This window comes from Enhydra lutris, unplaced genomic scaffold (genome assembly GCF_002288905.1).
Source record: "Enhydra lutris kenyoni isolate GAN:26980312 unplaced genomic scaffold, ASM228890v2 scaffoldscaffold76, whole genome shotgun sequence".
Classification (NCBI taxonomy): Eukaryota; Metazoa; Chordata; class Mammalia; order Carnivora; family Mustelidae; genus Enhydra; species Enhydra lutris.
The window spans coordinates 5,830,922-5,855,046 of NW_019154160.1; the positions used below are offsets into that span (position 1 = coordinate 5,830,922).

General features: G+C 39.3%; 1 protein-coding gene across 1 annotated transcript in view; it reads left to right on the forward strand.

Annotated features, from left to right (window-relative positions):
• Positions 1 to 24,125, forward strand: part of LOC111160511 (nucleoporin 133) — a 70,185-nt gene that overhangs the window by 42,271 nt on the left and 3,789 nt on the right. The window contains exons 20-25 of the mRNA XM_022523659.1: positions 14,854 to 15,012; positions 15,826 to 15,961; positions 18,230 to 18,348; positions 19,327 to 19,407; positions 20,148 to 20,212; positions 22,282 to 22,370. Of these exons, the coding sequence (XP_022379367.1) occupies positions 14,854 to 15,012; positions 15,826 to 15,961; positions 18,230 to 18,348; positions 19,327 to 19,407; positions 20,148 to 20,212; positions 22,282 to 22,370 (649 nt within the window). The remainder of the gene's footprint in view (positions 1 to 14,853; positions 15,013 to 15,825; positions 15,962 to 18,229; positions 18,349 to 19,326; positions 19,408 to 20,147; positions 20,213 to 22,281; positions 22,371 to 24,125) is intronic.

Below are 24,125 nucleotides of genomic sequence, written 5' to 3' on the forward strand. Positions count from 1 at the left end.
GCTCTGTGTTTTCCTTTCTGCCCTGGGTGACTGTCCTTCTTACACTTCCGCCACAGAATCACGGGCACTCAGCTTTCCCAGGTACCAGCAAACTGTCTGCAGTGTCCGTTTCTCCCTCTGATTTGCTACTTAGCAAGTTTGCTAAGCCTCATTAGAAGGTTAGGAAGGAAACATCAATGCTAACCTTTTTTCTTTGACTTCATTTTGAGCTGGCAAGCTTAGAATGATATAAATGATTAATAATAACAGGGCTTGTGTTTTGAATAAATATAGAATGAATTGTGTCAAACTACCGAAATTTTCGTCTGAATTTTTTAAAATCTTGGGTAATGTTACAAATAGTCGCAAATAGTTCCATGAAAAGGTTGGTAGTTTCCTTTAGTGTATAGATATTTTTAAAGTTTTTAATTTAATAGCAGTAATTATTGTAAAGCCAGTACATTATGTGTTTAAATTTTGTTCTTATGTTTCAACAGAAGCACCTGGGTTTAGCAATACCTCACTGATTATTCTTCACCAGTTAGAAGACAAGATGAAAGCCCATTCTTTCCTTATGGACTTTATTCACCAAGTAAGCATCCTAGTTGCTGTGAACAAGAATGGCCAGGACACCTGGCTTTACTGTGTCTTTTGTCACTCTCTCCAGGACAGTGGGAGATCCTTTCTTATTCTGAGGTGTTTTGTGGGGTTGGACAGGACTAGTGTTTTCCAGTTTCTTTGCTGACTTGGAAGTAAATAAGTCCAGGGCTGTTGGGGGATGGGGAGCTATTCAAGTATAAAAGCTGCATGGAAAACAGGCTGAAAAGAAGAAAAACAGTGTATTTCCACAGAAATGTTTCAACTTTAAGATTCTATGATACCTGTGTGGTTTTATGTCAACTTAGGTTTTCATGAATTGCTTTGTATTATTGAAAAGATCATGAAGAATAGTAAGGAAGGCAATGGCAGATTTTGATTTTTGGGTTATAAGTTTGAAATGCCATTAGAATCAATTCCTTATTTAAAGTTTGTGGTGGTTTTTTGTTTTTTGTTTTGTTTTGTTTTTTTATGGAGTATCCCCATTTATATTGGGCCTAAAATTAGAATATGTTTTTGCAGCTAGACAGAATTGTTACACAGTATCACTTAGCAAGTGATACTGAAGGCTGTTGGAGCAAATCCTGCTTATTCTATGTGAAGCCGATTAATTAGCCCTTGTTGATCAGTAGTGGCTCCCAAGCATGTTATATATCCAAATGAGTACATTTAATCCCACTTGTGCTTATTTTTTCCGAAATTGGTAATGCCTTCATATTAAAGAGATTACGATGCTGTCTAATAGAACTTTCTGTGGTGATGAGAATGTTCTATATCTGTGTTACTCAGTAGTCACAGGCAGCTGCTGAGCACTTAAAATATGGGTGGTACAACTGAGGAACTATATTTGTTTTTAATTTATTTTAGTTAAATTTAAATCATCACTTTGGTGGATAATGGCTACCTTATTGAACAGGTCAGTTCTAGATGATTCCAGAATGTTTGTCATGTATGGTTTGGCTCCTGTCTACTTTTATTGTCTTGGCAAGGGCACTCCAATCATTCAAGTCTCTCTCTTTTCTTTTTAAAGTGGTTTAGATAGACTACAGACTAATGGCGGGGGGGACAGATTTGTTCTGATGTAATTGTTTATTTAGTCAGATGTATCAGTTAACTATTAATACCTAACAAACCATCCCAAAATGTGGATCAAAACATTTCTTTCAGGTACCTGGGCAGTTTTTCTGTGGATTTCAGGTGGTCCACTCCTTGAACTGCATTTAGGGTTGGCTGAGCTGGAAGGTCCCCAAGCGTCTCTCGCCTGACATTGGATGTCAGTCTGTCAGTTGGGCCACATGGTTCTTCTCTTCTACTTAGTTTGTAATTCTCCTTTAGGCTGAACTGGCTTTCTGTGGTCTCAGGACAGCCCTCTATGGGGATGAATTTAGAAGCTGTAGTCTTCCTCAGGTCTTACCCTAGTTGTCACAAAATGTCACTTCCACCAAAGTGACATTGGTCAAAACAAGTCACCAGCCAGTCCAGATGAAAAGGATTCTACCTCTTGATGGGAGGAGGCCCAAAGTCTTGTGGCAGGAGGGTTGTGTCGTATATACTGGGATGGAAGGAGTTCATGCCTTACTATGTGACACCGAGGAGACACTAATTTATCAGAGGGTGAGAGAGCCATGGGTAGGAGCAGTTGCTGTATCTCTTGGCACAACCTCCCTGGGCTTCAGAAACCCTGCTGGAGTCATTCAACTCTTAGAGGCAGTGTCCACTGCCAGGTAATACCTAGCTGGATCTAAAAACCCCATTATTGCTATGCCTTTATGTTTGAATTACCTTTAATATTTCAGAGCATATTATTAATTGTTAATTATTATTAACGTAAACGATTGTATAACCAGATACTTGTCTCTAAGGAAATACTTTTTTTTTTTTTAAGATTTTATTTATTTATTTGTTAGAGAGAGAAAGAGCATGAGGAGGGGGAGTGGCAGGCAAAAGGAGAGGCAGGCTCCTCGCTGAGCAAGGAGCCCAATGTGGGACTTGATCCCAGGACCTTGGGACATGACCTGAGCTGAAGGCAGACACTTAACTGACTGAGCCACCCAGGTGTTCCTGAGGAAATACTTCTGAATATGAGGTTCTCCTCCTCAAGCCAGGTTCTGTGCCAATAAGGCCCTATCTCATGCTAAAGAGAATGAGAATTAATATCAAGGCCTCAGGACAGTACCTCTGCCTCCAGTTTTCAGGCACTGAGGGAAGCATATGTCTTCACACGTAGTTTGGAGAAGCTTAGAAGCAGGAAGTTACTGTGCTCCTGTTTGTTATGTGGCTTGAGTGACGCTAATATGTAGACATCACTTCACTGGCAGTGCTGCCGTGCTGAGGTGAGGAAAAGCAGGCAGGCAGAATTCCCTCAGGTAAAAACTGCATTTACAGTATTTGTGAGGGAACCAGGAAGAGAATTCAAATCCGAAATGACTATGCAACTCTTTTTTTTTTTTGACTATGCAACTCTTATTTTAAAATAACCAGGTAAACAGGTCAAATAAATTAAGACAGGTTGATTCAGTGACCTATTCCATGGTCATTAAAAATAATGTAAAAAAAAAAAAATGAGTTAATGTGGAAAAAAATAAGGTACAGACAATATAGTGTGACTCCTTCGTGTTTTAAAAAAAAGAAAAATGCCTCCTAGCATATGAGTGCCACAAAAGCAGATAAAGATAGGGAAATTTAATTGTAGCTCCAGTAGGGAATGGGCTGGGGACTCTTACCTCTCCATACTATTAAGTTTTCTAACCATGTGCAAGCCTGGCTCTCCGCTTTTGCCATGGACAGTGTGGTGGAGAGATTTCCAGAATGGTGACCTACTGCAGTGTGGGTCAGTTCTCCCTTTTTCTTGTGTTCTGTGAGGGGAAAACAGGACTCTTTGTAGACTGCCCTAGCTAGGTAACCTGTATTGTAGCTTTCGGAGTCGTGAAAGTTTGTAACTCGTACCCCAACACAGACAGCTAGCACTGGGAAAGGCCATGTGGTTTTTCCCACGATTTTCCAAGTTTCTTCTTTTCTAGGGTGTTGGTTTACTAGTGAAGGAATTAAGAAAACAGATCTCGCACTCGCGCAGACAAGAATCATGCCTGTCTTTTGCAAACGTAGCAGGTACATTGAGCTTTAGGAGTGTCACAGAGGTCTAGCCCCTCTGTGTGAGGACTCTGTTTAAACACTGAGCAGGTGCCCCGCTGCACCCCAATGCCAGCATTAGTCAGGGCAGGCTGGGAGCTTAGTGCCTGAGTGACTCCTGCAGGCTGCTAGGCCTAGGCGTTCAAATCCTGCCTTGCACATCGCGGTTCAGTCTTCCCGTTCATAGAAACCTCGTTGATGCCCCCAACTCACGGACGGTTGCTGTTTTACAGAGTAGAATTCATCAGGTTTAAGTCCTCCTGCTCTAACTACAGCCTGACATATGGGTCATGAGTCTAGACCCTCACTGCATACAGGGTCCTTTAGGGGTCTGGCTTGAGGAAAGAAGACTTTAAAGGGACCAGTGTGAATGAAATAGTGCCGGGAGTCTGACAGGGTTCCAGTTCTCTTTGTACCATGGGGAATCCAAGGTGGCAGGCCAAGTTCAGCTGAGGGCTCTGGTGGCCACATTGTGCCTTGCAAGCCCTGCATTGTTGGTTGAGCCCCAGAGGGAGTGTGTTGGGAAGAGATGCCTTTGTGAAACGTTTTGTACTGTTCTCTTTCATGGGTCAGAGCTTCACAGCCTCTTTCCTGGCTTTGCTGTTCACTAGGGGTGGCAGAGGATGTTCCCGAGAGCATTGAGGTCTGACCTACCGTATTATCCTTCATTCTGGCCCCAGTTTATCAGACCCACTCTCTGTTTGGTTGTATTCCGTGAACGAAGGGTTCACGTGTGCTGTCATTTTAGTTGATAGTCTTTATATGTAATTGCTGTAGATGCTCCAAAGTCAGGGTGCAGCTTTTCTTTGAGCAGTTTAACTAGTGAATTCAGCAGCAAAGTGACAAGAAATGGTTCTCCAGCCAAGAGAGGTCATGTTCATCCTCTTACTGTCCAGATTCTCTGCTCACAATAGTAGTCAGTGAGAGGTGCTGCTGGGCACGGCACCCTGGGCACGCAGCATTTTCGTGTCAGGTCACAGTGTAGAAACAGTCTTCTCAGGACAGGCTTAGTTGGTTAAGTGGCCCCCTGCGTTCGGGTCATGGTCCCAGGTTCCTGGAATCAAGCCCCACTTTGGTTTCCCTGCTCGGCAGGTGAGCCTGCTTCTCCCTCTCCCTCTGCTTGTGCTCTCTGTGAGATAAATAAAATCTTGAAGAGAACAGTCTTCTCTCATTTAGGAAAAATGAAAGAGCTTTTTTGCACAGAGAAAAAGGAAAAAGACCCACAATGTCAACTTTTGTCTTTTGTGTTCAGCTGCCTGATGTTGCAGTGTTTGTTCTTGACATGCATAAACCAGACTTCAAGACACGAGTTGTTTTGGCTTTTCACTACAATTACCCCTTGTTCCTCCTGTCTTGACTGCTGATGTTCCTCAATGATTCTGATGTCTCTTATACAGAAAGAGTGGCTCCTGTGGCTTGCCATTTACACACTGTAGGGCTCTCTTTATACTTTAAAAAAAGAAGAGGGAGAGGACTGTCACTAACCTCATGGGGGATTCGCAGAAAACCGTTTTAGCCCTTTTAGCAAAAGGTAGATTTCTCATTGTTTCTTTAATAATAAACGTTGTAATAAATCTAATTCAGGAAAAAAAAAAGTTTCCTAACCATTTGTGGTTTTTGCCCATTTCAGTAGGACTTCTCTGGGGATTTGAGGCATTGTTTATTTTTGTTTTTTTTAAAAATAAACCTCAGCATACAAAAATCAAGTCACTCAGTAATAAAATTTGGAAGAGTATTCAGTGTTTAGATGTGTCTCTTGGCTTCTTCCTAGTTGGGATGTTAACGCTTTATCAGATGAGAAAGCTTAGAAGAACTTCCAGAACCTAGTAGTAACACATCAGAAATGGGCATCGGGCAGATCGGAGGTAGTAGTGCAAAGGATTAGAGATGCCCCCACCTTTCCCATGGCTTTTAGTTTCCATGGAAATTAGTCACTAAAGATGGAGACTGCTGAGTTTCTAGTTCACAGAGATCTAGAACCTTGAGGAGTTAGGTAGAAAAGAGCAATTTTATGCTTTTGATAACCAGAATAAAAGAGAAATAAGATAGAGTAGTGGAATGACCTTAATCTCAGAAAAGGAACATCTGTACTTTTTTATGGTTGCTCATGCCTCTGGCTGAAGAGAGAGAGAGAAAGTGTGTGTGTGTGTCTTTAAAACAGTGGAAAGGAGAAGATAGCTGAGGTACTTTATTGGGGACAGCTAAGGTCAGTGGCTCTGTACCCATTGTGCTGCTGATGGAGATAAGCCTGCATTATATTGTGTGTTACTATAGATGCTTTCTAAGAACATGTGTTTGTTTTTCGCCAGGTTGGCTTATTTGGACGTCTTCACACTTTTGCAGTAAGAGGGATGCCCATGGCAACTCGACTGTTGCTCTGCGAGCATGCCGAGAAGTTATCAGCCGCCATTGTTCTCAAGAACTACCACTCAAGGCTCTCTGACCTGGTGAACACAGCAATAATGATTGCTTTAAACAAGAGAGACTGTGAAATCCCATCCAACCTGACTCCCGCAGACGTCTTTTTTAGAGAAGTAAGAGGAGTTTTTTGCTTTTAATGTGGCTTCTTAGAGCTCTGCCATTTGCTGATCATGCCTCAAACAGGGAGAAGATTGAGGACAAAAAAATCTTTTTGAAATTTTAAATAGGACTCCATATTTACTTATTACATTCCCTATAAATTAGAGCTTGCAAAATTGACTGTTTTCTACTGTCTGCTGGATGTTTTCCTTTTGCCTCTCCAAATCCACTCTTGATGCTGCCCCAGAGGGCAACTTGTCAGTGGGTTTCTGTGCCTTCCTGTTGTCTTTGATAACAGTGAGGCACCATCAGGTTGGGAGTGCTTACCTGTTAATATTTGTTCTGTTATTCCCCCAGCTTCATTCCTTCCCTGCTTCCACTGCAGTTAGCTGTGCCTTCTGTCAGAGACTGCGGCTTCTCACTGGCTGCTCTCCACGTGTCCTGTAACGCCTTCCGCCCAGGGCCCCTTCATGCCTGGGCTTAATAGGGGCTGCCTGTTGCTAGCCCTGGATGCAGCAGCTTCCTGTAGAGCCTCTAGCCCTTGCCAGCACCACCATAAGCTGTCCCTTCACTAAACTCAGCTCAGCTCCCTGCTAGGATCCTACTATCTACCTTGCTTTTACACTCAGATTTATTTTCAAAGGAAAAGAAAACCCTGCTGTGAACTTCCCAGGGAGAAGAGATTAAGACTTTGGCCAGCTGGTGCAGCTGGCTGTTGTGATAATAGTATACAGCTCTTATTCTTGTGCGACTTTACAACCTCATGAAGGGGGAGGGGAGACTTTACTCTCTCCCTATAAAGATGGTGACATTAATGGTTTGAGCTTTTCTCGCAGCTCTGCAATTTGAAATTGTTTTTTTAGCTGTGAGGAACTTTAATTCTATTTAAATTCTATTTGGTGAGTCTCATTTTTATTTCTTCTCTGTTACATTCTAGCTATAATCTAGCAGGATATACCAGAAGTCTTTTTTTCTTCTTAATACAGTTGACCCTTGAACAACATGCAAACCCCCTTGCACAGTGGAAAATCTGTGTGTAACTTCAAAAACTTAACTACTAATAGCTTACTGTTGACCAGAAGCTTTATCAATAGTCAAATTAACACACATTTTATATGTTATATACAGTATTATATACTCATTCTTATAATAAAGGGAATGTTAAAATTTACATAAGGAAGAGAAAATAAATTCACAGTATTGAATTTATATACTGTAGGTATGGAAAAAAAATTTGTGCATCAGTGGACCCATGCAGTTTAAATCTGTCTTATTTAAGGGTCAACTATTTTTCATGTACTGTAACCTAAAAATTATTTAAGATGCTGAAATAGGTTCAGGTTTTCTGTTGATTCCATAAATGTATTTAGTTCTAAGAATGCCTTGTTCTTGTATATTTGGGTTAGTATTTTCCTAAGGATATAAGGCAAAGCACTTTTTTGTTTTATTTTTTTATTTTTCAAATGTAGGAAATATCCCCAAAATCTGAATGAAAGAAAAACAGTTCACCTCAAATTTCATGATCTAAACAGTCTGAAAGGAATGTATGCAGAGCCCGCATTCCCCTACCCCCAGTCAGGCTTATGGACTAAACTCACAGGTGTCTGCACTTGGCCCTAACTCTTTGTTGTGTAGGAAGGAGAGGAGAGTGATGGTGTCAGAAATAGAAGTGGGCAAAGAAGGGCTACAGAGAAGGTCACCTACGAGTTGGATAAGAGTACTATTTGGGAGGGAGAGGTTATCTGATGTCAGAGCTGTTCGAAGAGGTGGGGACTATCCCGAAAACCCTGCAGGAGGACCGTCCAAGTTAATTGTTGGGTGTGTGAGGTGTCAGGGTCAGTCCAGGTAAAGGTGAAAATGTCTTGGGATTCTGGGGAGTTGGGAATAGTGAAGAATGCATCCTAAAGTCTAAGTAAAGTACGTGGTGGAGGGTGGAATGGTGGAGAAGAGGGTGTATGAACTGGGACAGTGGGGCGGATAGCGATGACTGCGTCGTTGATCATTCTGAGATCCTGAACAAGTCTAGAAGAGCTATCTAGCTTGTTGGCTGGAAGGATTGGAGTACTGTAAGAAGAGTTAGTAGGTTTCCGTATATTTAAGGAAAGGGATTTGGAAATGAGGGGTTGTAAGTCTCTCAAGGCCTCACGTTTGAGAGGCTATTGGGGTTTGAAGGGAAAAAGGTAGGAGGATCCTTAAGGTATATAGATTCCTTTCACAAACTGTTGTAACTTTTGTGTTCTTTTTTTGGTCTTTGTTCTTACATAATTTTACATGGCAAAGCAAATTTTTTAAGAAGTTATTAACAAATTCTTTGGAAGAATTGAGTAAGAGCCTGGTTCCATTTTCTGTTTTTGGATCAAAATGGAAAGCATACTAGTTAATTCATTATACCTGTGTTTTCCAGTTAACGGGGGTGGAGGGGGGGAGGAAGAATCTGGAAATTATCAGTTGGATCTATAATTCATGAGTAGTACCTTAGGAATATGATAGAACAAAACAAAAAATGTGATTGGTTCTTCAAAAGAACGGTCCATATGGAAAATGGTAATGCTTAAGACTCTGTGTCACCATTTAAAAAAAAATTTTTTTTTATTTAAAGATTTTTACTTATTTATTTGACAGAGGTCACAAGTAGGCAGAGAGGCAGGCAGAGAGAGAGAGAGTAATAAGCAGGCTCCCTGCTGAGCAGAGAGCCCACTGTGGGGCTCGATCCCAGGACTCTGGGATCATGACCTGAGCCGAAGGCAGAGGCTTTAACCCACTGAGCCACCCAGGCGCCCCGATGTCACCATTTATTTTCATTCCTCATGGTGTTTACTGGTCTTGTTTCCTTTGGGGTGTAGTTTTGAATCCTAGGGTTCCATAGAGTTAACTGCTTAAGGGACAGACTGTTGGGTCCCCGTATGAATAGTGTTTGAAATCACTGAGTATGCACTCGTGGTGAAGGTGTTTAGTAATTGTTTTGACATTTTATTTGCTTTTATATATACTTTTTAAGATTTTATTTATTTATTTGTCAGAGAGAGAGAACAAAATCAGGAGGAGCAGCAGAGGCAGAAGGAGAAGCAGATTTCCTACTGAGCAAGGAGCCCAAATTGGGGCTTGATCCCAGGACCCTGGGATCATGACCTGAGCCGAGGGCAGACACTTAACCGATTGAGCCATCAGGCATCCCTGCTTTTTTATCTTCTGCTTTTTTATGTCATACATGCTTTCTTACCATTTTCACATTAACAGTATTAAGAACTTCTGGCATTTAATCTTACAAATTAAATGAGCCAAAAGTCTCTTGCTGGGGCTGTTAGGATGCCTTTGACTAACACCTGAAATAGAAAAGGAAGAACAGGGTTTAAAAGACGATTTGGGGGGGTCACATTTTGCATGTTTTGTTCCTTCAGCTAGTTTGTAAGCTTAAGGGCAGCAAACCTCACTTCTGTTATTTCTGTGCGTGCTCAATGCTATACAAACTCTTAATGTATTAAGTAAATACTCACTTAATAAAGGGGGGAAGTTTGGGGTGCCTGGATGGCTCAGTGGGTTACGTGTCTGCCTTCGGCTCAGGTCATGATCTTAGGGTACTAGGATTGAGCCCTGTAGCAGGCTCTCCGCTCAGCAGGGAGCCTGCTTCCTCCTCTCTCTCTGCCTGCCTCTCTACCTACTTGTGATCTCTCTGTCAAATAAATAAATAAAATCTTTTATAAATAAATAAAATAAAGGGGAGGAGTTTCACTGTGGGCTGAAACTGGAAATAGGTGTTTCAGTGCTTAAAGAACATTTTGGCTTCATTATCTTCATGTGTTAATAATGACAAAAAATTAGAAAAGAAGTTACATACATTTGACTCTTGAACAATGTGGAGGCTTAAGGGTGCTAACCTCCCACACAGTCAGAGTGTTTTAAAAAATCATAAAGGAGAAATTTACTGTACTGTATCGAAAAACATCCACGTGTAAGTGGACTCATGCGGTTCAAACCTTTTTGCTCAAGGATCCCTTGAACATTATTTTCTCTTTCTACTTCCTTTTAAATTTATTTTTACCATCCGCTGTTTTATTCTGGCTAATGAACTGAGGATATTCCTTGATGAGAAAAGCCTCTTGAGTAGATTCTGGGCAGTTGTAATTACTAGGCATCGCCATAATTTTTGTTTTGCCTTCTCTGTACTTCCCCCAGGTGTCCCAGGTAGACACTGTCTGTGAGTGCTTGCTCGAGCATGAGGAGCAGGTCTTAAAGGATACATCATTGGAATCCGTTGAATGGGCTGAGGTGGTCATCAATGTGAACAGTATTCTTAAGGTATAAAACTACCGTGAAGATTTCAGCAAATCAAAGACCAGAGTGTGGATAGAAGAGAAAGTGGCTTCCGTATTCCTACTCTGTATTGCCAGTAATTTATAAGTGTTTAGCATTTAATTCCAAAAATTTAGAAAAATACCAGTCATTTTATTAATCAGCCAAACATTTTGAATGTTTGCCTTGTGTATTAATTTCTATGTTCCTGAGTCGTGTTTGGTAAAACAAACCTTTTATTTGGAGAAGGATGGATATATCATTACAAATGTATAAATATTACACTAACTATTTAAATAAATCACTCAAAACGTTATTGTTTATATTACTGATTAAAATGTGCCATTTAGTCTTAGCTAATGGTCTTTATAGCAATGGTTTTCCTACTTTGGTTACTATAGTTTTCCAAAATTGAATTTAAATTTCAAATGTAGAATAAGAACCAAAAAGTAATTCTGCAGACCTGTGCCGAGTAATTTTTGGTATTAATAGACTTTGATGTTTCAAATTACCTTTAAAAATACTGGGATTCATCACTTTCTGCACATGCTAACACGTTTTCTTTCCCCAGGACATGCTACAAGCTGCTAGTCATTATCGACAAAATAGAAACTCCTTATATAGAAGAGAAGAGCCACCAGAACAAGAACCTGAATATGTTCCTTGGACGGGTGAGATTTCAAGCACTGAGCCCAAATACACTGATTTATTATTAACAGTGATTCAAAATATATTCCTAATGACCTTTTTGGAAGCTATATTACTCCATTAGTGTAGGTTTATAAGTGAAATGAGAAATAAGTGCTGTCTCCAGAATGAGCAATTCTCGTGAAAATTGCTTTATTTCCTTGAATAATTTATAGATCTCTCCATGATGTATTTCATAGTACTTACTATGTGTCCACTAGATTTTATTTTTTAAGTAATTGCTACCCCCAACGAGGGACTTGAACTTATGACCCCAGGATCGAGAGTCGCATGCTCTAGTGACTGAGGCAGCCAGGCACCCCATGTCTACTAGATTTTAGGGCATATAGTTATTCAAAGAAGCACATCCTGGTTATGGAGGTGTTGGCTCCATTTAATGTTGATTTAATACAAAAAAGTATGTGGAGCAGCATCAAAGGGATTTAGAAGGAAGAAGGACCATGTTTACCTGGCTTTGTTGGGGAAGTCTCCCATAGAGAAGATGGGATTTGAGCAGGACAGAGAGGTATCTATCAACTGAAACCCTGTTTGATTTCTTTTTCCAGCAGCAGTGAGGTGATAGGTTTTAGGCAGTTGGCCTTTCTCAGCCAGTGTAGAGCCCTTACTTACTGTATTAATTTGTGTGATTTCACAGCAACAAGTGGTCCTTCAGGCATCCGAACAGTAATAGAACGCCAGCATGGGATTGTCCTGAAAGTGGTTTATCCTCAGGCAGACAGCAACCTCCGAAACATTCTGACGGAGCAGCTGGTGGCACTGATTGATTGCTTCCTGGATGGTTATGTTTCCCAGCTGAAGTCTCTGGACCGATCTGGTGATCAAGAAAGATACAACAGTCTGGAGATGGAGTACCTCCAGAAGAGATCAGATCTCTTATCTCCACTTCGTAAGTACATGGTATTTAGTGAGGCCGTGGGTCTTCGAATTTGCAGAACGGATGAAGGAGTCAAATCATTAATGCAGCGTGTTCAGTGTCCTGTCATTCACCCAGCCGTAACCAAGGACTTACTGCATGTGTGCACAGCTTCCTGTGTTCATTTGTTCCGCCTTGTCTTCAAAACTTCCTAGGTACAAGTACCATGCTGAAGAGGATTTGAAAAGGTAAATTAGCAACAAATGGAGGCTGTCCTCCAAGCTAGTCATCTGAGACCTTCACACAAATAACTAGTCTGCCCAGTAGAGCACGATGAGGGCTGTTAGAGGGCGCAGCTAGGAGAGTGTGGCTGTTCAGCAAAGGACACGTTCTTTTCATAGCTAGGATGAGGAAGAGGGGCTTGTACACACAGGAAGGGCATAGCCTCCTAGGTAGGTGGGAACAAGCAGTGGATTAAATTTGTGTCTTTAATGAATTTATGTGGATTATGAAACTGAATGCCAGTAACTGGAAAGGTTTCTATTCCATTAATTGTTTTTAGAGTATGGTATGAGTTAAAGGTAAAATTTCAAGTAATATTTTTTTCATCACATAATAAGTTTTCACTAACAGGATTTTTTTTTTTCCATCTGTTCTCATTGTTACAGTCACACTAGGCCAGTACCCGTGGGCTGCTTCATTAGCAGAAAAGTACTGTGACTTTGATATCTTAGTACAGATGTGTGAGCAGACAGACAACCAGGCCAGACTCCAGCGCTACATGACCCAATTTGCTGATCAGGTAATGAACACCGTGGACATAGGCAGTCGATCGTGTACTTGGTTTTACCATTTCAAATGTTCGGTTTTTAGGAAGATGCTGTTAATTTAGATACTAATTTGTACATTATGTTTCTTTGTGAGTTGGCAGACAATTCCAAATATTACTGAAAGATTCTTTGACCTTTGTACAAAGTGTTAAAACTCTCAGTTCTATTCTGGTATTTCTAGTTATAATTAAAAGTACTTGGGTAGACGGATATTGGAAGAGTTTTAAAACTTTGAAAAAATTTCATGGAAGCACAGGATCCTACAACTTTTGGAGAGCTCAGCTTTTCTTGATTGACATAATGCTTATTATTTTTCTCATTATGACAATCTTTAGGTGAATTTTAGTTGCTCCTTAAAGCCATTTTATTCAGTCAGTTGATATTCATGTAAAAACCGATTTTTTTTCCTACTGTAAAAGTGACATTGTATAAAATTCGGAAAACGTCTATAAAATAGAAAATTTTAAGTCACTCACAATTTCACCACCCAGAGAGAACCCTTTTTAACATTTGGTTTGTATTGTTCTAGTCTCCATACTCTGTAATATTGCAGACAAACATGTTTCGCGGATTGCTTGTTTCCCTTAATACATCATTGATATTTGTGCTTATCATTAACTGTTTCACAACCATGTTTTTGATGGTGTTAATGGTGTATTGTAAACTGGGCGTAACTTACCATATTTGACTAGGGCCTAGTAAATACCTTTGTGCCCATCATGATTTTTGTTCTTTTTGTGGACTCTAATCCCGTGTGGACATTTTCCATCCATTTTTGTATTCATTTACTTTCTTTTTTTTTTTTTTTTTTTTTTTTAAAGATTTTATTTATTTATTTGACAGATAGAGATCACAAGTAGGCAGAGAGGCAGGCAGAAAGAGAGGAGGAAGCAGGCTCCCTGCCGAGCAGAGAGCCCCATGTGGGGCTCGATCCCCGGACCCTGGGACCATGACCTGAACTGAAGGCAGAGGCTTTAACCCACTGAGCCACCCAAGCGCCCCTCATTTACTTTCTTTAATATGTTTAGTAGTTATTTAAAAATCCTTACATGCTACCTCCAAAATCTGATCATTCTCTGGTCTGTTCTGTTGTCTCCTTATTAGTCATATTTTTCTGTTTTTTATGTCTTATAATTTTTTTTGTTTTATTTTGGATATTGTGTATAAAAGAACCTTAAAGATGGAAATGAATGCTATTTTTCCTTGGGGAGGCAGATAGGATGAGAGGCAGGTCACTCGATTCATCAAGAATAGGGGTGGGCCAAGGCTTGGTTTCAGCTTTTGTTACATTCATTTCATGTCCAGTTTTGAAGTCTTGTGGGACTGGTGTGTTTGTTGCAGAGTTCCCTCTTTAGTGGAAACATCTCTTACATACCATGTAGGACATTTTGGTCTTCCTTTCCACCCTAGCCTTCCGTACTACCCAGCATTCAGCAAACATCTGGTGGGAAAAACCAGCTAGGCATTGAGGGCCTCTCTAGATTTCTATTTATCATACAAACCTGCATGGCCTTCTGACACAGAATTCAATCCTGAAGAATCTTTCGATCTGCACTGTCACATAGAACTTTCTGTGATATTGGAGATCTTACTCATGTAGTCTAAGGGCATAGGGCCATTGAGCACTTGAAATGTGGAACTGAATTTTAAAATTTTAATTAAGTTTAAACAGCTGTATATAGCTAATGGCTACCATACCACACCATGCACATCTAAAGTTTACGTGATCTTGCACAAGATCCTCTTTTTGATTCTGAATTCCCCATTTATTAAATGAGGTGACTTAAGTTTTTTTTAGGACCTTACCACATAGAAAACCTAAGTGTTTAAAGATTTTTGTTCTGCAATCTAAGACCTTTGAAAAAAAATTAATATTTTAATATAGAAATGTACTTTAAAAAATTATATTACTGAATATTATTGGATTTTTTGCCCTACTATTTGTAGAATTTTTCAGACTTTCTCTTCCGTTGGTATCTGGAGAAAGGAAAGCGAGGCAAATTATTATCTCAGCCCATTTCTCAGCATGGAGAGTTGGCGAATTTTTTGCAGGCTCATGAACATCTCAGCTGGTTACATGAAATTAACAGCCAAGAATTAGAAAAGGTAAGAACAATTGAGTTACATCGAGCAGAGTTAGGCAGTTTTTTACTTGATTAGTGTAGTTTAGTGATTAGAATACTATTTAGAGATTTTTTTTTTTTTTAAGATTTTATTTATTTATTTGACAGAGAGGGACCCAACAAGAGAGGGAACACAAGCAGGTGGAGTGGGAGAGGGAGAAGCAGGCTTCCCACTGAGCAGGGAGCCTGATGCGGGGCTTGATCCCAGGACCCTGGGATCATGACACAAGCCAAAGGCAGACTCTTAACGACTGAGCCACCCAAGTGCCCCTAGAGATTATTCGAAATATGTATCTCCTATTCTCTGACATAATTTGAATAAACTGTTCTTTTTTACTTATGGTAGTGTTGCCATTACTTTTAATGTCTCAGTAAAAAAAAGTATCTTTTGTGATTTGACTACTATTAAAGTACAAAAATTTTATTAATGTGTGTAAAGAACAGTCTATTGCCTTTTTTTGTAATGAAAATGTTCAAATTATGAGTAAAAATAGTACAAGAATTAATTTTAAAGCTTGTCCTTGACAAGTTGTTCAAGTGAATATATAGTCATTATAGAACAGATGTTTTATATGCATTTCTTTTCCCAGTAATTAGTGTGGCTGGTTGATATTTTATTGAGTAGTTACTCCTGGTATATAGTACCAATCAGTTTTAGTACCAATCAGTTTTGCTGGTATTGGATCTGATCTTTCATTCGTCTCAGGGGAAAACAGTTTTGGGTTGTACTTAACCTTTATTTCAACTTAAATTAGTACACAGAATCTTACCATTTTTCATATTTTGTTTATTGTAGGCTCATGCAACACTTCTGGGTTTGGCAAACATGGAAACTCATTACTTTGCAAAGAAGAAAACCCTTCTGGGTTTGAGTAAATTGGCTGCATTGGCTTCAGACTTTTCAGAGGATATACTGCAGGAAAAAATTGAAGGTAAAAGAAAGATTTGAACATCAGTCATGCTATCAGTGAACTTAGTGCATTCCTATTATCATTTAATAGGGTTCACTAGACACAGAATCTGCCTCTCCTTTATGAAGAGTGGTTTCTGTTCAGTGTTGTTAGACACTTACTCAAGTATGTATTTTTTGGGATTCTGTTTTTTAGAGAAAATTTGTATGTTAATTAAGAATTCCTAAGAAGGTGGTTATATGATTTGAAGAGTGCTCTGAGGGGCGCCTGGGTGGCTCAATGGGTTAAAGCCTCTGCCTTCGGCTTGGGTCATGATCCCGGGGTCCTGGGATCGAGCCCCACATTGGGCTCTCTGCTCAGCGGGGAGCCTGCTTCCCTCCCCACCCCGGCCTGCCTCTCTGCCTACTTGTGATCTCTGTCTGTTAAATAAATAAATAAATCTTTAAAAAAAAAAAAAAAAAAGAGTGCTCTGTACCCTTAGTGACTTGTATTCTAAGAACAAGAAGAGCTGCAAAGAAATCTTGGCCTTTACTCAGTGGGTTTTATTATAGATAGTTGTAATTTTGAAGCTACTAGTTTCAGAATTCAAAACTTTTTGGCATCTTAATTTTATACAACTATTTTGTTACATTGTAGGTTGAGAAATTGATTGGATATATTGTTATTTTTGAGAACCAGGGGGAAGGGAAATGAAATCTGGAAGGAGGACGAGGAAGAACCCTATACTACATTTGAATCAGAGATAATCAGGTGGAATCAGGATTGTTCAAAATTAAAGTTTTTCTATACCCCAGGAGCATAAGTATACCTAGTCCTGTACTTTGGCATCTCACTATTTCTCAGTAAAAGGAAATAAGGGTATTGAAGAAATGGTCTCGGGAAGTCTTGTTTAGCCAGAAAACAAGTTTAATGTAGAGATGTCAACACAGTAGCCTCCACTGGCCAAGTCTGGGGATAATTTGAACTCCAAAAAGATTGATAGTAAAACGTTTTATTTCACCATTTAAAAACGAAAAATCCAGGGTGCCTGGGTGGCTCATTCATTAGGCGTCAGCCTTCAGCTCAGGTCATGATCTCAGGGTCCTAAGATTGAACCCCACGTCAGGCTTCCTGTTCAGTGGAGAGCCTCCCTCTCCCCCTGCTGCTCCCCCTGCTTCTGTAAGATTGGCTGATAGTCTAACATGGGAAGCCAAATTTTAGCCTGGTCACCAGACTTAGACCATGTTAATCAAATCAGGGTTTTATTTTTTGCTCCCCCATCCACCAGAAAACGTTGGAACTCTGGTCACCGTCTTGATTTGATCACTTCTTAACTTTCACTTTCTTAAAACAGTGGGAGTATTTTCAAGTGTCAGTAATTACCTACAGACTGTCATCAGTGTATCTGGTCAGAGGGAGTAGATTTTTAAGAAATAATTCTGGTTATATGATAATTCCTTATGGAAATTTGTAAATCACCAGGAAAAACACAACAAAAAAATAAATTGTCTATATAATCTCATTGCCTCAGAGATTACTACTGTTACTATTTTGTAATCCTCCCAGTCTGTTTTTCTAGGTATGGAAATTGCACAAAAATGATTTGTGTGATTGTTATAAAATTAGCATCATGTGGAGTGATGTTATTATGAGCATATATGTGCTTTGGTCACTGTACTTTGCTGTGACCACTGTGTTTCTGAGGCTGCATGGCAGTTCTCAGTCCTTTTCCCCTGCAGCCCAGCACACTTTCCTGAGCAAAACCTGGGATTGGGCTGCAGCCTTGATAGCTTATCCCAAGTAAGCCTCACCCGGTCACTTCGTCCTCTTAAGGTTACCGTTGCTTGTTAGATTTGGTGCATAAACTTCCAGGTTTTGTTTTTCCTGGAATATACTCGTGGTAGCTTTTAAATAGATCCTTTCCCTCGGTGAAAGAGTATATTAGAAACTCTGGTGGGAGTTACTGAGCTAAATAACATGGGACTGGGTGAACCCCGATTTGAGGGACTTGCCTCATGAAATAGCCATCTGTTCTATAATTCCTTCAAGCAGTAGCGTGTATTTTTATAGCTTTTCTCTCCCCTCCTGTTTCTGGTGACTGATTGTTTCTATGATGTGAATCAAGCCATGAATATGTTTTAACATCAGAAATCAAGAGGTAGCAGAATTAATAACATTTTAAGATCACCAAGTAGTGATGAGATTACCTTTAGAGATGCTCTGCCTTTTTTTTTTTTTTTTAATTCAGATTTGTTTTATGATAGAGCAGAAGAGTTTACTGCCCTCCCTGCCTCTCATTCTGAATTCTAGAAATGGCTGAGCAGGAGCGCTTTCTACTGCACCAGGAGACCCTGCCTGAACAGCTGCTGGCGGAGAAACAGCTCAGTCTCAGCGCCATGCCGGTGCTGACTGCCCCTCAGCTCATCAGCGTGCGTGCTTTTCCATCCTTGCACCGTTCCTTAGTCTCAAAACAACATCGCTATTTCTAGAGTCAGGTGGTATAGTTCGTATGGGTGGTCATCTTCCCACTTCCTATTTTTCTGGTAACTTTCCCCTTCCCCTAGAATAAGTTGTTAGAAGCTGCTGGAGATCAGGATGCACGTTAGCTGGAAGTACTGGACCAGCCTCTGCCTCCCTGTCGATCTCCACCTGTTCCTAGAGATGCTCATGCAGGTGACCAGAAGAAAGTACTTGTACTTTCTTTTCCAGCAGAGGACAAATATGTACCACAAGGTACAGCTCAGGTTCTTCCACAAGAAAAATGGTTTAAGGAACTGGATTTTCATAGCCTATAAGTACTGACCTCACCCTTTTCCTCTGGAACATAACACATTCCTAAGGGCATAGCTAGATTGTGGGCTGCAGCCTGGGTAAGATACTTTTGTTGTTAGATACACTCGCAGCCTTAACTCTGCTTCTCTCTTTGCCTTTCAAGAAAGTGTTTCAAATATAAGAGCAACGTAGATCACTTTGAATTTGTTCTAATTTTATTGAAAAGAAGATAATTCAATAACGTCAGTATCTTAGCCATTATTAGTAACAGATTTCCTATAATTGAGCTCACAATGGCCTCTCCTTATGTAGCATATTGCAAAGAAAATGCTCAAAAGGATACTGAAATATGTATACTATCTGGAACCTAAGAATAAAATTTACTGATATTTTAGAAGTATATATACCAAGATTTGCAAATTAATTACTGTTGAGCATAGGCACATTTTGAAGGACAGTTTATTAAGAGGATAGATGGAGTGTAATTTCCAAAGATGATAGTTTTCTTATGATAAAATAAAGATACCTTTGACTTACTTGAAAGACAGAATGATGTATTTTTCTCCATAAATTTCTCTAGTCTTGGTTATATGATTACTTAAAATAATCCTAAACCTTATTTGAACTTGCCATAGCTGTATATCTGTGAAGAAAACAGAAGAGCTAATGAATATGATTTCAAGAAAGCTTTGGACCTGCTGGAATATATTGATGAGGTAAGTAAAATCACTTGAGATGAACACAGGCAAGGATCACAATTTATATATTTCGTTTTCTGTAGAACTGAATACATATAAAAAGAGAAAAAAATACATCTTTTAGCCAATCATGACAATGTGTTAATTTAGAAAGACTCTCTGGTTCAGCTATTCCTAACTCTTGGAATGTGTATAGCTCTTTAGAAAAGCTGTCAGGAGATTCCCTTTCCTGATAATTCTCACACATTCCCAGATGTCTTTTTCTGTGCATGAATAAAAACACAGTTTTTCAGAGTCCTGAGGCATTTTTTCTCTTTCATTATTAAATCATCATTAGTTCCTCAGTCTGATACATTGCTTTATCGATTTATTCTTCATAGTGCTCACCCTAAGAGGAGCTGTTTCTTTGGGGGAGAGGGGGCGGTTATAATAACAATTCTGTAGATTAAATAGTTGGCCCTGCAATTGAAAGCAGTTTGGTAGATTTTTAAAATGTAGTGTATTGGCTTTTATTTATCTTGTTTCAAATCTTAGCCCTTCAAGCTTCCTGATAAAATCGGATTATCACAGAATAATCAGAAACTAATACTCACGCAGTTACTAATTGGCTTACTCTTCTGGGTATTAATATCTTAAAGGAAATCTTTTAAAATTATGAATTAAAGTAAATCATTTATGCAGAATTAATTAACTCAAATTTAAACATGTATTTTTTTTAAATCAGGACTTAATGAGGATTTTTTTGTTTTACTATAAAGGAGGAAGATGTAAATACAAATGATCTAAAACTGGAAATCCTTTGCAAAGCTCTTCAGAGAGATAAGTAAGTTCTCATAACATGAATCTAAGCTATGGTTTTTTAAAAGGACTCTTTTTTTTTTTTTTTTTTTTTTTTAAATTTACTTGACAGACAGAGATCACAAGTAGGCAGAGAGGCAGCAGGGGGAGAGGAGGAAGCAGTCACCCTGAGCAGGGAGCCTGATGTGGGCTCCATCCCACGACCCTGAGATTACGACCTGAGCTGAAGGCAAAGGCTTTAACCCACTGAGCTACCCAGATGCCCCTAGAAAAGGACTCTTGAGGAAGATTATGATATCATGTATCAAATGGTTTTGTAACCTAATTATATTCTAACATAATTATAAAAATTTTATTGTGTGCATTAGTAGTCTAAGTTTCTCACTCAGTAGTTAAGGAAGAGTTTAAGGACTTAGGACCACTGGTATAATAAATCTCTATTTTGATTTTATTTATTTGAGTGGGAGAGTGGGGGTGGGGTGCAGAGGGAGAGGGGGAGAAAGAGAATCTCAAGAAGGCTGGATGCCCAGTGCAAAACCCAGTGTGGAGCTCAATCCCATGACCCCGAGATCATGACCTGAGTCGGACACTTAACCGAGACACCTACATGCCCCTCTGCTTTTGATTTTAAAATTTAGACTGTCAGTTTGCACGGAAATATATATGTTCCTGATTTTCACAGAAGTTGGGCCAGTTCTGCCAAAGAAGCTGCATTTTGTTTTAAACAAAAAGTATATTAGAGTATCGGTACTCTCCTGTAAATTACTGAGACCTCTTTTTTGTGATTATCTCCTTCCTGAGAAGGGAGATTTCCATGGGAAATGGTGGCAAAGAAAGGCGGTGGCAGTGAAAGAATAATCAGTTGGGGGATTGAATTGTTTCTAGGAAAAGAATTTGAGAGAACTTGACTTGAGTGCTAACACCCTTCCCTACTTAAAATTTTCCTTTTTATATGGTGCTGAGAAATTGCAGTAGGACTATTTTTACTAAAGCATTTCTTCTTCTGATCACTCCCAAATAGTTAAAATTGTTGTTCTATTTGGTCTTGGAGGTCACTTTCTGAAGCATCTCCCTCTGCCTGCTTCATTCTCCTTTCTAATCTTAAAAAAAGTATGCTGTCATTTGATTGGAATTCCTTGTCATGGCTTCACGTTTATAAACTTTAAGGTGTTGGGGCGCCTGGGTGGCTCAGTGGGTTAAGCCTCTGCCTTCGGCTCAGGTTATGATCCCAGGGTCCTGGGATTGAGCCCCACATCGGGCTCTCTGCTCGGCGGAGAGCCTGCTTCCCACTCTCTCTGTCTCTGCCTGCCTTTCTGCCTACTTGTGATCTCTCTCTCTGTCAAATAAATAAATAAAATCTTTAAAAAAAAAAAACAAAAAACTTAAGGTGTTGGGGCACCTGGGTGGCTCATTCAGTTAAGCATCTGCCTTTGGCTCATGTCATGATTTCTGGGTCCTGGGTCCTCATGTCAGGCTCCCCGCTTGGTGGGGAGTCTGATTCTCCCACTGCCCCTCCCCGCCATGCTCGCTTCCTGTCTCTCTCTCAAATAAAATTTTTAAAAAACTTTAAGGTATTGTGGAATATATTCATTGATTACTACAAAGCAGTGGTTTTGTGTGTGTGTGTGCGTGTGTGTGTGTGTGTGTGTGTGTGTGAACAGTAATATCAACTAGATAAAACATTATACTAGACCCTGGTTACCATTTTATTTTTATGAAAATCAGAGTATGTTACAATATATTGTAACTGTTACCTATGGTCTGAAGATTGTACTTGGGAGTCCTTACTAAGTTTGTTATTTATTTATAGAATATGGGGGGAAAGATGGCTTGCTACTTTGTTTTAACATCAAATAGGTAGGGTTGTGTTGGGTGAATAGCGACCTGAGTGTAGCATTTTGTATCTGATATTGGGACTCTAAGTATATTCAACATTCAAAACTCCCTCATTTAAATACTTTGAAACAGTATTACAGAACTCAAGATTCTCTACCCCTGGTACAACCAGCAAAATAAAACTACAGTAGCAAACGGAAGTCATTTATTTCAGATATGTCTATGATTTCTTTTTCTTACTGCAATTTTGTTTTCTAGCTGGTCCAGTTCAGATGGTAAGGATGATCCAATTGAAGTATCTAAAGACAGTATATTTGTGAAAATCTTACAGAAACTTTTAAAAGATGGTAAGTCATTTGTTAATATTGGAAGTTATAGCATCACTCCTCAGTTTCAGAAATCTGAAAATAACGGGGATTTTCCAAGGTGTCAGTGCCAGAGCGGTTTAAGATTAAATAGTATCATACTCAGAATTAGAGAGGTTTGTTTAAAATGTTTCTTTCCTCTCCCAGTTGGGGGAGCACGTGTCAAGGTGAAGTCTCCATCCACATGGGTCCTGGTGGACCCCAGTGGGCAAAGTCTCCATGCTGATTCGGGATGGATAAGGAATGGATTCAGATGTCGTGACACCAAAACTCTGTATGACAGAAGTAACCATTTTCCTTTTATTTTTTGGTTAACTCTTGTGAAGATTGAAAACTTGAAATGATATATAAATGACAAATAACTTTTTGATATATAATGGACCGTACTAAAGTACAATTTACAAAATGCTTTTACACGTCCATTTTGGACACTAACACTCTAAAATTCACGTTAGGAACAATATAAAAAGAAAAAGAAGGGGGTATGTTTTGCATGTTTTGTACCTAATATAGTGAGCAAAATTCCATTTGCTGATTGAGACATAATAAATTAGGTAAAGAAGCTTTTGTAGGTAAAATGCTGTTCTCGGGGAATATGAAGTAGGGGATACAGTTGACCCTTGAACAATGTGTGGATGAGAGGCAATGACCCCCAGTATGGTTGAAAATCCACATAAATCTTTTGGCTTCCTAAAAACTTTACTACTGTTAGCCTGCTGTTGACCAGAAACCTTACCAATAACATAAACATTTGGTTAACACATACTTTGCATGTGTATTATATACTATATTCTTATAATAAGATAAATTAGAGAAAATAAATTGTTATTGAGAAAATACATTTACAGTACTCTACTGTATCAAAAAAATTCGCAGGTAAGCGGACCCATGCCGTCCAAACCTGGGTTGTTTAAGGATCAACAGTATTTACTTTCACCTTTTTTCATATTACGGAGCTTAATGTATGGAGGGTGTTAGACTAGAGATGGGCGTTTTGCACACTTTATACATGTGCGGATCATATTTATTATAGAAAATTCTATCAAAATGTGTCATACTAAATTCAAGCAACGTGCAAAATAGACTTAGTATTTACCAATCCTTGCAAATATAAGGATACTCTGTTTTATACCAAATGGAAAAAATACACAGTGGTAAGTTATTGTAAATTCAGTCCTTTTAGATAGATAGGACTTTTATCCATCAAACTGACATTTACACACATTTGAAAGTTTTCTATACATATGTATGCAAGATACATTATTTAATCTACATCAAATATGACGAACCCAGTGCCTGGTACATAGTAGTCACTCAATAGACATTTGTCCTTTGAATGCCTTCAAGTATTTTGCAGATTCATAGCCCCAGCTCCTCTGTAATGGGTTGTATTCTGCAGTCTTCTATTTTAAAATTGCTGGCTTAACCAGGGGACATGAAGGGGGGGACCCTTAGAAAAACAGCGTGAAGCTAACCACACAGACTAGTATTCTGGAGTGAAACAGAAGCAGACTCTCAGCGTTTACATGGCGGAAGCTTTTGTTTTCCAGCCCAGCTGCGATGGTCTCTTAGTGTTACTTTTCAGATTTTTAGTCTCCTTTTGTAAGTGATTCAGTGAAAATATAATTCCATGACTAGATTACTTGGAACTTGCTCAGAATTGATCTGGACTTGTATTTTGAAAAAGTAATACTTGGTCATCCTGTCATGACCGATTTAATAGTGCATTCTTTTTCA